Source organism: Bos javanicus, chromosome 1 (assembly GCF_032452875.1).
Source record: "Bos javanicus breed banteng chromosome 1, ARS-OSU_banteng_1.0, whole genome shotgun sequence".
NCBI classification, from domain to species: Eukaryota; Metazoa; Chordata; class Mammalia; order Artiodactyla; family Bovidae; genus Bos; species Bos javanicus.
The window spans coordinates 77740094-77753971 of NC_083868.1; the positions used below are offsets into that span (position 1 = coordinate 77740094).

General features: G+C 38.6%; 1 protein-coding gene across 11 annotated transcripts in view; it reads right to left on the minus strand.

The window, feature by feature from the left end:
• TP63 (tumor protein p63) overlaps nucleotides 1–13878 on the minus strand; it is a 272844-nt gene that overhangs the window by 84056 nt on the left and 174910 nt on the right. For all 11 annotated transcript variants that reach the window (XM_061413145.1, XM_061413140.1, XM_061413130.1 and 8 more), the window contains one exon: nucleotides 7869–8123. In XM_061413145.1, coding sequence (XP_061269129.1) covers nucleotides 7869–8123 — 255 coding nt within the window. The remainder of the gene's footprint in view (nucleotides 1–7868; nucleotides 8124–13878) is intronic.

A 13878-nucleotide genomic window follows, 5' to 3' on the forward strand; every position in this document is an offset into this window, starting at 1 on the left:
TTAGAAGCTGTTGGGGAGAAAGTTATGTCATTTCACATCTCCTTGCTCCAGTGACCTTACAGACATACGAATTGCTGTTGATATAAAACCATGAGAGTTTATTCCACATGCAGTTCCTTTTACTCATGAAAAGACAGCTGACAGCTAAATACCTTTCATGAGAAAAATACATCTGCCCTTCTCCACCAGAGAGGGTGGAGACTGTTACAAGACTTGATCACACTATGGAAATGGTTAATATCGGGGAATGCAAACAGAAGAAGGTGTAAAGCTCACATATGGGAAGACACCGAGCACAATACATGGCACTCATCCTTCAGGGCTGACTTGAGGATATTTCTGTCCATTTGAATGATATATTGCATTTTTCTTGAGCCATTAAAAAATACTATGACATCATTATCTGACTATACCTCAATTTCCTGGTAATTTTTGTCCTGGCACACTCTCTATGTGTTAATTACAAAGCAGTCATCAGTTAGTGAACCGAGAAAACTGATTTGAAGCCCTTTCAATCTCACTGCACTTCTCTGAATGCAGCTTTGGCCAATTTTAGAGAGTTAAGTTATAGAGTCCCATAAGCTCTCTAAGGATTAAAACAAAGCAAATATAAGTCTTTCTTTACACCAAGGATCCAATGCTGCATAGTTATATTTTTATAAAACGAAATTTGATAGGAATGTGAAGGTAGAAACGTCACTTACTGTAAGAAAACAAATTGAGAAAAGATCCACTTTGACAATGTGCTGCTTAGTTTATTGCAAGGCAGTGATTAACCTATAAGACTTTTGTAAAGAATAGAGAATTATTATTTCTGAACAGAATGCATTCACTAGTAACTTTTCCCTTTGATGCTTGCTCTAGTTTCCACTTTTTTAATTTAAACTTTAAGTAATTATCTCTTGTCACTGCTACATACATTGCAAAGATGGTCTTCAGTCTGACTATTGTTTTGTTTGGTCTGTGGTTTTCACAACTTTTTTTTTTTTTTAATGAATGCTATCTTTTAAAGATATGGAGATATCACATAAGAATCAAGGTTTCTACATGCTCTTGAAAAATTCATCTTTTGACTTCAGGTTTACCTTCCCCCATGACACCATGTTGGAGTTGCAAAGCAAATGCCCTTGTGGACAAGGTATGCAAGCTCACCTTGACACTATGCCCATCCTCACCATTTGACTTGTTTAGGCTACCCTCTAGTCCCCCAAATATCTGAGTTTTCTACTTCCAAGGTAGCTTATTAGTCGAAGTAATTTTTTTAAGAAAAATGAGCCTTATGATCTGATCCCTGTTCTTGATGGAAATTTCCATGGTAATTTATTTCTATCACAATCCTCCTCATAATAATTCACCCTTCCAGGAAATCAATGCTATAGTGAAAAAACAAAAGATCAAGTGGCTGGTTACCAAACTTACTACTATGAATGATAACATAAATGAAGGAGGAGGAGGAGGAAGAAAAGGTAGGTGGGGAGGAAAGGAAGAATGGAGGAGCAGGAAGAAGAGCAGGACAAGGAATAAAAATGAAAAGAAAAGGGGGGGAGTTACTGCTCTTCTTTTTGTAGTGGAAAAACAAAGGCAAGTTTTATTTCAATTTGGTGTTTCTTTTTAATCATCGGTCAGTTCTTATAATATTAGACTTAATAAATAAATATCAAATTTTTCCCTTTATAGAGAATCTCTACAGTGCAGTCAGGAAATCACTCAAGCATAACATGGCAAGGCCCTAAACATCAGATTAGGTGAAACTGGTTTATCATGAATACATTAACCTAGAGTTAATTTAAATAAGTTAGGGCAAACTTGCTGACTAAGTTATTCTGCTCTGGACCTGGAGACAACTCCTCTACACAAGAGCTTACAATGGAAATTCACTTTAACGTGCAAAACCTAGAGTTAAGTAAGTAACATGAACCATCCCCAAGAATCTCTAAACCCTTTATTTAGGATATTCTTCCTTAATACTCTGTGACCTAAGAAATAGCTTGGATAACAGGCAACAATACTCAATGTCATTATTTTCTTTATCATGGGAGGGGCATAAAATGACACTCCTTTATGTATCTCTGGAGATTTATAGGACAGCCTTGGCAAGAAGTGAAAATAACTTGTGATTAACAAACGTACCACTGGCAGGAGACAAGTCTATTGACTTCTGTTTCTCAGCAATGAAATCTAACAGCTACTCGGTTAAGATCAGCCCCAGTTAAGGCTCAAGCGTTGATGAGAGAAGTGTTTCCTTTCGACAAGGAAGCTGATAAATCATATTCATCATGGAAAAGTTTGTCTGTACATCATGTCCTTTGATGGGCTATTCTTAAAAGAGTCCCAAGATTCCAGAAGGCCATGCAATGGGCTGGCTTGCATTAGATTTCTGCAGAGCTGGCAGCCTTCTTCTGGAAGTCTTACATTACAGGTAACCCGATGACAGGCAGGATGGGCCACAGGCATGCATCTCAGCTCGCCTGTGGAGGAGCCAAGGGGAGCAAGCTTGTGAGACCAATAGGCTGGGATCAATGAAACTCTCTTGGGGAACTGGATGTTCCCCTTTCAAATGTCACCTCCCTAATCTCTCCACTTGCTCAAGTTATATTCTTCAAAGCTCTGAACACAACATGAGGCTGGCATGATTAGGAAAGTCAAAGAAGAGGACATTCTAAATCATGGGTGGAAGAAAAGGCATTGAATTCATGAACAGTGAACAATCAAGCTCAGAATGAAGGGATGCTGTTCAGAACATAGTCATTTCCTTTGGCCATGGCGGAGAAAATCAAGTTTCTTTTTTCATATTTATTAAGGGTCTGCTGTATGCTGAATATGACTCTGAGCGCTAGGTCAAGGTGCCTGTTCTATGAGACCTTCATATCTATGGAAGGAAAAAGTCACCAGAGCAAAAGGGATGTATGTCCAAAGGCCAGAGCCATTATCTCAGACTGAGGACAACAGAAAAAGACTAATCTGAGGATTTTCCCAGTATTTGCATGCAGATAATACTGTGTGTCATGGGTTGTGGGAAAAACAGCTCTCAAGATGAATACAGGTCAAGACAGATTGATATTCACACAAAAAAGTCTTGTCCTTGGAGTCCAGCAAAAGAAAGCACTTTACTCCCAGAAGTGGTGTACTTAGCAGTCCTCTCAAAGCTCTAGTAGGTGCCATAGAAAACTCCTCTTTTCCTTACTCTCAACTCCAAAAGCATTCCAGCTCAGTACCTGAGGTTCATTTGAATGACCAGGGAGTATTTTGTCAAGTGAATATGACATAATTTATAGCATAGCCAATTCCCCACTGCTGAGCGTGTAGGTTGCCTCCAATACTTTTGGCACAAAAACCCCAGATATTCTTTACTAAAAACAAAGAATTAAAAAAAAAAAAAAAAAAAGATATCCCGATAAATGAGAAATAAACACTGGAATTCACCAGGTTCTTAAAACTGGAAAAGGTCTTTCTCAGTGAAGGCAAGGAGAGCCTGCATCTGCTTGGACAGACTTAGGAAGGCTGCATGGCCAGCCTGCAGCATGGCAGCCAGCACATGGGAGAGCCTGATACCACCCTATGCCATTTAGTCTTGTATTTGGTTGGTGGATAATATCACAGTCCTATGGGGCTGCAGTATGCATGTTAACAGCCCAAAAGCACTAGGAAAAAGAAAAAAAATAGAAGATACTTTCCTTTGAATTCTCTCAAATTACTACTTATGGCACAACTGAACACTCAATAAAACTAATCAACTCATGAAGCAAAGAGATTCAAGTTCAGACTCAGTAAATGCATTTGTGTCTATGACTAGCCAGTGCCTTTACACATGCCACATAACCCTCACAATAAAGAAAGTATAAGGAAGGTATGAGCATCCCCATTTGCAGGTGGTACAGTCAGGTTTAAAGAAACTGAACTCTTCGAGCAGGTCCTAAATGCTGCTAGTAAATTTCAGGGTTGAATTCTGCACATAAGTTTCTTTCTATTTTCAAATTACCATACTGACAACTGGCCTATGACTGATGAGTCTTAGCTATAATGCTAGACCAACACTTTATTATATTAAATGGTAGGCCTCTATCAGAAAGTAGTAATTACATTGTAGAAATAAGAAAGTTTGAAATTAAGTCCTAAATTTCATGTTGGTTTGGGTGTGACTACATGTGAGTGTGTCTGTGTGTGTGGAAGACAGAATATGGAAAATGTCATTGTTCTTCACTTTATTTCACTGGAAAAATTTTAAAATAGAAACCACATTTTCATGGAATTGGAAACACACTCATATCCATTATTGGAAACAGAAAAAGCAAAAGAAATATGCACATATACTTTAAAGATATTAATTATATTTTGGCAGTGAGTCTGAGTAAAGCCAGAAATTATAAGAGAAAACAATGCAAAAGGATGACAAGTGAAAAAAATGGTACAAACAAGATTTTTATTAAAGAATTACCAGAGGACGATGTGGTAAGTGTGACCCTTCCTAATGACAGCTGCTTCTGCTGCTTCCAGCTTGTGGGCAGTTTTTAAAATTTGGTGTTTTATTTTGAAAGACTGCTTTAAAATGTACAGATGCCTAAGAAATAGATGTATATAATGTAGCATAAAAAAATGTCCTTTGTTAGGTGGTTTCACTCCATGCTACGCAGGGCCTGCTACTGCTTGTACATCCCTGATTCTGTCAGTAAAGAGAAAGGCAGTCTAAATAGGATGGTAAGTAAGTAAGTAAGTGGTCACTCAGTCGTGCCTGACTCTGCGACCCCATGGACTGCAGCCTACCAGGCTCCTCTGTTCATGAGATTTTCCAGGCAAGGATACTGGAGTGGGTTGCCATTTCCTTCTCCAGGGGATCTTCCTGACCCAAGGATCAAACCTGGGTCTCCTGCACTGCAGGCAGATTCTTTACCAACTGAGCGACCAGGGAATCCCAAATAGGATGGTAGAAATACTTGAACAGGGAGAGAGGCAAGCCTGAGTTCCTATATCTCCTGGGCTGGTAATGAACCAAGTCACCTATACTTCTTGAAGTTTTCTCACTTCTAAAACTGGGGAAAACAGCCTTGGTTCTGAGGTTCCACCTGAGACAAATGTATGAGAGAACACTTTAAAATGTGCATCAGTGTGAGGATATACGATGTGGCTCAAAGAGTTAGATGCTCCTAATGTATAAGATACTGGTGTCCATGGCTAAGAATTACATGTTTTTAGGTGATCTCAGCAGTTACTCAAACAAGAGTTTAAATGCGCTGGATTTAGAAGAAATGTAGCTGGGCCTAAAAGAAATCTAACTGTGAACAAGAAAGAACGCTAATACAAATGTAAGTGCCAAGTGCTATATTAGTAGGATGGAATAGACATCTAATCAATTTTATTCTGTAATACCTATAACATAGACTGCAGACAACTGAACAGAAATCCTAGAAAGGCAAACCAGCTTAACCAAGGTCACTGATTAGTGGCAGGCAAAAACTTGATTAGAAGCTAAGTTCTTCTGGAACTTCCCTGGTGGTCCAATGGCTAAGACTCTGTGCTCCCAATGCAGGGGACTTTAAGTTTAAACCCTGGTCAGGGAACTAGATCCCACCAGTCCCATGCCTAGTTATTTGTTTGACTAGGCACAAGCAAATAAATGATTTTTTTTTTTTTTTAAGAAAAAGATCCTTCTAAAACCTTTCTATGTTGATGATTAATACTACTTCACCTAAGGAAAGGGAGTACTTTTCACCATATTCACCCTCTTCAGAGGCACAGACTGAATTCTAGAAAGATGAAGTGACTTGGCTAAGGTCATGAGGATGATCATGGTAAGAATCCAGGTTTTCTGCTCCCAAGAGATGCTCTTTCACCACAGTGCCTACCCCTTTTGTAGGGTTCTGATACCACTGCTGCCACATGTAATGAACTTTTACCATGTACTCTACAAAACATTTTCTTTGCTGTTTAACCTACCACTTATGTAAACATGCCTAACCTTTTTTATTGAGACACTGTAATTTTCTGAGAGAGGGGGTTTGGTGGAAGATGGTTCAGAACTGTGCTAAAACTGAAAGAAAAAAAAAAAAAGCCTTAAGATTTCTGTATGAGGAGGCGGGAGGGAAAAATGAAGAAGATAGATTAATTTAACATTGTAGTTGCATCATGCTCCATCCCCACTCCATGCCCCATCCCCATGCTCCACCCAGCCTAAGCTACTTTAGAAGGGCAGTGATTCTCCATTCAGTGGCACCAAATATGCCCATCATCGCTCAGATGCACTCACTCCTACTATAGTGGAGCTCTGCATGAGCGTGCTAGATGAGCAGTAGTAAGCTTTGAAGATCAGTGATTGTAACATCCACTTGGTGACCCCTATTTGGAAACATATCAGGGCTCCATTTATAAAATGGCTGTTCTAGTGGCAAAATATTACTTAGATCAATCAACCAATATATCCTTAAGGCCTATGGACTTAAGTTTATTCACCTGGAGTGTCCACCTCCATGAATATTAATATAAAAGAGACTAAACACTATGACAATTGATTTTAAAAAAATCACACACTGAGGAGAGATCCAGTTTTAAGCGAATACTTCTGTTATGGTTGAAATAGGAACTATGACAGAACAACTTCTCAGACCATGAAAGAAAAGCACTATGATAAATTCTTAGACGTTTGGAACATCCTGATGTGAAATGGTAGAAAAAGAAAGAAAGCACATAATCTGGGGGGCAGGGGGTGGGGAGTAGATGAGGTAGTGGTGACAGAATCAGAAATAGGACCAGCTATACAAAAGCCTCTGTAACTTTAGGGATGTCACTGAAACCCCACTTTCTTTCAGTTTTCCCTAGTAAAGTGGGAGTTGCGAAACATACCCTACTGAGTTCACAAAGAAGTGAGGTCAAGATGGGGGAATGTATGTGAAATTATGTTGGAATTTAGTGTTATTAATGCAGATTGGTTTATAAACTCTGTACTACTGGAGTAAAGCCTCAATACTGTGGCATACAAAGAAGAAACGCTTTCCAAAGAAAACTATTTGCCAAACAGGAAATAATCTGTTAAAACAATTTGAAAGCTACTTCTCCATGAGAGGATGACATGTGAAAGATTTTTATAATCCAGGCAAAAGTTAACTTCTTTGACAAATGTGTGCCACTTTGGTCTTGGGCATTCTTTGATCAACCATTTAAAACCAGTCTTATAGGTCTCCTCCCTTATAGTTGACCTTTATTCATGTTATAATAAATTATTCAAATCAACTCTAAAATAGAATAAACATTCTTACAGCTTTATAATTTTTAAAATGATCAATGTTTCCTTTTTTTTTTTTTTTGAGAAAAGTTATGTTTTCCCAACATTTTTAATGAGAATCTCTTTGAACCTATTTCAGGCTTCTGATGTGTAGTTTTTGAGGCCTTTTTTTGGGGGGGTGGTTACATGCTTCTAAATGTAATAAATAAATGTGTATCAATAAAGTATGAGTCATGTTAAGAGAACCTACATGTATGAACAAATTTAGGCTTTCCTTAATAAATACGAACTAGTCTACATTCTGCAGACTGCAAACACATATATCCTAGGATTACATTTCCCATTCGTGTAATGCTTTACTATTTCGAAAAAAGTTCACACAAAAGGTGAGGCAGGCAAGAACATATCAGCTAGAATGACCAGAACACAGGCCTTTGGTTTCCAGATCAGGTCTGTTCCTACTAAATGGTACTTTTTCTTTTTCTGGTTCAGTGTGGAATATTCCAAACCAAAATATCCTTAGAGGACAGGGAGAACATTTCCACCATTCAATATGGAGTTCTAAGCTTTGATTGAGGAGAGCCTCGGGGGTGACAGACAAATCCCACATACCTGGGGGTCAGGTTCAAGGGCACAGGGGCACCCGTACTCTTACCGTCCACGTCGCGGACTTGGCCGTGCTTGACTGCTGGAAGGACACATCGAAGCTGTGTGGGCCCGGGTAGTCGGTGTTGGAGGGGATGGCGGGTGATGGTGAGAGGGCGTCGAAGGTGGAGCTGGGCTGTGCGTAAGGCGAGGGCGCCGTGACGCTGTTCTGCGCGTGGTCTGTGTTGTAGGGGCTAGTGGACGAGGAGCCGTTCTGGATCTGCTGGTCCATGCTGTTCAGGAGCCCCAGGTTCGTGTATTGTGGCTGCAGGACACCCAGAAACCCGCATGTTAGCCATTTAAGCTGCATATTGTTGCTTCTCAAAAGACATCTTTTGGTGCATGCCTTCCACAGAGATCAGCCTCAGATTTGCCACACTTTACACTCAAAGGAAAATGACTAATTAGTGATGCATAGTTCAAAACACCAAGAGAAGCGCGAGGCCTGTGGGTATGTTTTGTGAAGACCTGCACAGATCACACAGCTTCATGGGTAGCCTTTGGAAACTGAGTCTCCCCAAGAGCATCTGAAAATAGATAATGTGCTTATGTGCAAACTGGGCAAAAAACATCACAGTTCAGTAGCTGCTTATGAATTTCTTAAAACAAATGAATGCCACCTGCTATTCTTTTCTTCTTCTGTCTTGGTAGTCAGAATGAAAAAGACCACTAGATACACGAGCTCTAGAGAAGATTTAAAGGTCAACTTGTCTACTGAGCAAAATGGTTGTCCTCTAGATTTTCTTTAAGTTTTATTCTAAATTCTGTCTCAGGGTACCAACTTGCCCCCCAAAACTGGGTTCATGAAAACTGGAGGGGAAGGAGTAGCAATGTTAGGAAGAAGCAACTATGTATTTTATTTTTTTCTAAAAATACTTAAGTAAATCTCTTTATTCACAAATATGCAAAATTGTGATTTTTAAGCTTTGTCATATGTATTGGCAATTTAAAAACCTCATCATATTTACCTTAAGTTATATGGTGTGTATATTTACTCACTCAAAACAATAACTTTTAGGAATTAGTGTAGATTATTTGAAAGGAGAGACCACATGTGCAATTTATTTATTTTTAACTTTTTATTTTGTATTGCGGTATAGGCGATTAACAGTGGGTGATAGTTTCAGGTTAACAGTGAAGGGACTCAGCCACACATTCAGGTATCCATTCTCTCCCAAACTCCCCTCCTATCCAGGCTAGAAAGGCAGCTATATATTTTAAAAGGTAACATGATACCATCCAAACAGCCTAATTTTCCATCTGTTCTTTCATTTTCTTTGTAGTAGTTTATTTTCTAAAGCAGAACATGTGTAAGAGAAATATCATCTAGTTATGGTTAAAATTCTATATTTTGTATAATTCAGAAGTACATTAGTTCATATAGTTTCTCTGCCAGAAATTGTATTTCTTCTAGGAAAATCAGCACTGAGTAGATAATTCAATAAGATGTTTATTGAAGTAATGATTTAACTTCTCATTTCATTGACAAAAATAATCTTTACTGTATTACTATCAGAAAGGGGAAGTGAATTGCTCAAACATTGGCTAATAAGCCAAGAGTAGTTATTTTGAAACCAAATCTGATTCCCAGTCTACAGCATCACACCTGTCAGACTGATCAGATAATTCAAGTCATTCCCGAGTTAAACTGAACACTTTTCCAGAAGCGGCCACCAGCTCGTGTGCTGTTTTCCCTTTGTGAAACCTTCTGACACAGGGAATCCTCATTGTTTCTTCAATTTAGTGATAGGAAAACAAATGAGAAGCAAAGAGAAGGCAGTCCTGTTGGTACACATTTTATAAAGAAAATGAGGAGTCTGGCTCTTCAAGTGAAATATAACCAAGAGTCCCAGAAAAAGTCAAATTAAAGAGAACACAAACTTGTAAAGAAATTGATGCTTGAAAACAATTCATCTTAAGTGTAAGGAAGTTGTTTTACTAAACTTTAAGTATTTCACATGGGGAGGAGAAGGACTCTGCCATTCCATTCAGTCCAGAGAGCATCTGTCTAAATGTTAACAGTCGCATGCCCATTCCATTACATTTATACATTCACATTCCACTGCCGAATGCCATGTCCCCATTTGCTCTTCAGATAACTATTAATCTCTTTACACTTATCCCCCTGCTGACAAGAGCAGCTGTTAGTCTCGCCTCTGCTCTCCCCGGACTTCCACAGCTCCCAGTCCTCCTCGCCTCCTTCTTCACCTTTCCCCCTTGACAGGTGAGGCAGACTGCAGGTGAGACAGCTGTGAGAGAAAAAAACTAAAACGTGAGGCCCTGATGAAGGTGTCCACAACCCTGGCTGAATTAAAGCTCTTAGGTGTCTAAGCCTGGGGGAATGGTCTAGGAAGGGGACTGAAAAGAAATTATTATTTGTGTTCAAGTTAAGGGTCAATATACAAAGCACTCCTGAGCGTCCTGTAGGAATCAGATAATGCTCCCAGAGGCACGTGCTTCCCTCAAGCAGTACAATTAGGGAGGCAGTCGGCCCTGACAAAAGGGACAAAGAAATTCGCTGAGCACTTTCTCACAGGCAGTAAAAAAGCCTGTTAGGTCAATCCTGTCCTTCTCCTCCTAGCTACACAGAATGGAACTTCAGCTAATTGTGGGCTTGGAGAAGAACAAAGAAACATGGCCCTTTGAATTTTTTTTTCCAATAAATATAAAGAGAAAAGTTTGGGGCCCAGCTTTAAAAGCCAGTGAGTAAACACTGTGTTACTTGAAGGACTTAAGAGAGATGGAAACTCCATTTACCTCAGAGGTACAAAGAAGACCTTTCTGGGACAGCAGTGAGACTGAACATATTGGGTGGCACTAAAGAAGCAGAAAATGTATTTCAAGTCATTAATAGGTGATGGCTGTGCTTTTACATGCTGTAATTTTTAATCCCATACAGTTCGGGTGAAATATTTTACTTCACAACAATAGGATTTGCTTCCAATCCTGACTCGTCAGTTTATATAGTGTAGAGCTAGATTTCTCAGGTTTGAGCAAAGAGCTGCTAACTATTCAAGATAAAAATGGGAAAACATATTTCAGTTTAAGCTTTCCTCAAATTTTACTTTAAAGAAACAAAAGCTAAATAGTATACTCAGTTGTCTTTTTTTGTATAAACCAATATCATCTTTGTATTAACTAGTCTGAAACACAGACAACAAACCCACCAAAGTAAGAACAGTATGATTAGAAATTTTCTTGGGGGAAAAAAAAGGAAATTTTCTTAGAGACTTCTCATAGCTTTATTAAAAATTTATGTCATAAACTTGCCATAGGAAATAGTACTTTGGAAGTTAATTTAAAAAGCATTTAGTTAACAAAAACAAAGGGCTCTTATTTGCTTATTTCTTTGATTTGAAGAGAGTGGACATGTCGGTAAAGTACAATTAGAGGCAGAGGGCAGACTGATATAGCCACGAACAAGTGTTAGGTAGGCAGAACCAGCAGAAATTCACACAGCCCATTGCAAAATGAATACTCAGGGCCTATTGTTCATAAATTATAAAGAGTTTCAAAATCATGACAGCAGAGTATTAAACAAAGCACAGGGCCCTTTCATGACTACACATTTTGGAGTCTATGAAGCTACTCTGCCAGGTCAATGTGAATAATATTTATTTCATATTTTCCACCAAGTGAAGCTGGCAGGGTGAAGGAAGCAGTACCTGGACCCTTTGTTTATCGTCTGTAATTTCATAAACACAGACGGGAGAGATTTGTGTTATGCTGGGATGCTACTGAGATGCCAATTTATGATGCCAGGTAAAGTAGTCTCAAACACTCATATGAATAACAAAATGTGCCCTGAAAGAACTCTGTGGGCCCCCCTCGTCCCATGTGTTTCTTATGTAACAAAGTTAGTACATTTGGAATGTACTAGGAAGTAGATTGTCCCTTTCTAACCACAAGGTATATTGATGTGGGAATAACCTTAACATACTTAATAGACACTCAGTGAATGAATGAACAATGTTATGTATCTACTGTATCATGTCTGGAAGAAGAGACAAACTTCTTTCCACAAAATTTTTGTCACTCAGTTGTGTCTGATCCCACAGACTGTAGCCCTCCAGATTCCCTTGTCCATGGGATTTTCTGGGCAAGAATACTGGAGTGGGTTACCATTTCCTCTTCCAGGGGATCTTTCCTATCCAGGGATCGAACCCACATCTCTTGAGTCTCCATCACTGGCAGGTGAATTCCTTATCTCTGAGTCACCAGGGAAGCCCATGTCTGAAACAGGATATGATCTTCTTTCCAAAAAATATAAAAGATGAAAATGAACATAATTTGGTATCTATTATAAACCTGGTAAAGTAAAACAGTGGATATTTTTTAAAAACTCAAAGAGATGCTTTAATTCCTATAAAAATAACTTTGAAAGTGAAGATACTGCGTGGACCGTAGAAAATTACCAGCATCTGTAGCTTCAGTGTATTCAGTTTCATCACAAATTAGTTGATCTGCCCTCAGAGAGGATAAAACACACTCTGGTGACAGAAAGCTCAATAGTCTGGTTAATCACAGAACACCGTGGAGGTGTTCTAGAACATGAAGCTGTTATGGCAAGTGTAGGGACACCCAGAGGCTGAATCTCAAACTGCCTGCTCTCACCAGTAGGAAAGAGCAAGTAAAGCTGCCATTACCAAATACGGAAAGAGTGTTTCCTCATTTTTTTTTTTTTAATCTCTTCCGTAAGTTATTTTGGATTCTCATAGTCATCTACGGACTCTGATTTATTTCTTCAGTTTGGATGATTAGAATTAAAATAACAATAAAGATGAGATATTTCTCCTGACTTTTCATCATTTTAAAAGTGTTCTATAAAGGCAATCCCTTTAGTTTCACTTCATTTTTCTTTCCTGGATTACATTGTTTGATGAGCTTACATTCTAAATATATTATGAGCCTGAAATTTCTTCTCATCAGCTCAGTAATAATGTATATCAGTATATATCACTGTAAACAAAATTTAATATTGAATGCTTGGGTTTATACTTACTTAAAGTTGACTTTATAATTACTCTACTATAAAATAATTAAATATCAAAAAGAAGTCTAATCAAGTCACATGACTGGTGCATCATATTCCATTTCTAAAAATCTCTCTCCTTCAATTTATCTGTGTAAGAGAAATTTTATAAGTTCTCTGTCCTGCTTTTCATAGATATTACTATCTGTAATAGCTACTTTATGGCAAGATGACAACAACAGTCCATACTAAATGGCAAGAGATTAATAAAAAAATGGGAATAAGTGCCATGTCAGGCATAGGAGAGGTAACTTTGGCAACATATAGTCAACTTATTTGCTTCAATTCAAATGGACCTTTGTCACAGGAAACAATAAGTTGACTAAATTTCATTTGAAAGAAATTTTAATTCCTGACTGTTAGAGATGACCAGGGAACTGAACATTCTTCTGCACTCCTTTTACTCCTAAATGGATTCTAGTAGTGCAGAACAACTCTGAACTGAGACATGGGGTCAAAGTCACAACTGCCACTAATGTGTCATTTACCCCTGGGCAAGGTGGTGGCTCAGACAGTGAAGAATCTGTCTGCAATAAGGGAGACCTGGGTTCGATCCCCGCGTCAGGAAGATTCCCTGGAGAAAGGAATGGCTACCCACTATAGTATTCTTGCCTGGAAAATTCCATGGACAGAGAAGCCTGGCAGGCTACAATCCGTGGGGTCACAAAGAGTCAGATACTACTGAGTAATTAACACTTTTATAAGGTGCTTAAACCAACCTGGACAGTAGTTTCCTATAAAGTAAAATCTATATAAAATTGAGAAGATTGAATCTGATGATGAGACATACTGGTGAACCATTCTAACATTCTTCTAGGGCTGACTATTCTCATCTACAATACTATTTAAATATAATGCCAAAAGATTGCTTTCGAAAAAGGAGATGACTGGTTTTTGTGTTTTTCTTCTTTCTTTATATAGATTTGCCAGAGCAAGCCTACAAATCCAAATTGTTTCAGGCAGCATATATAGCTTCTTCAGTTAATAT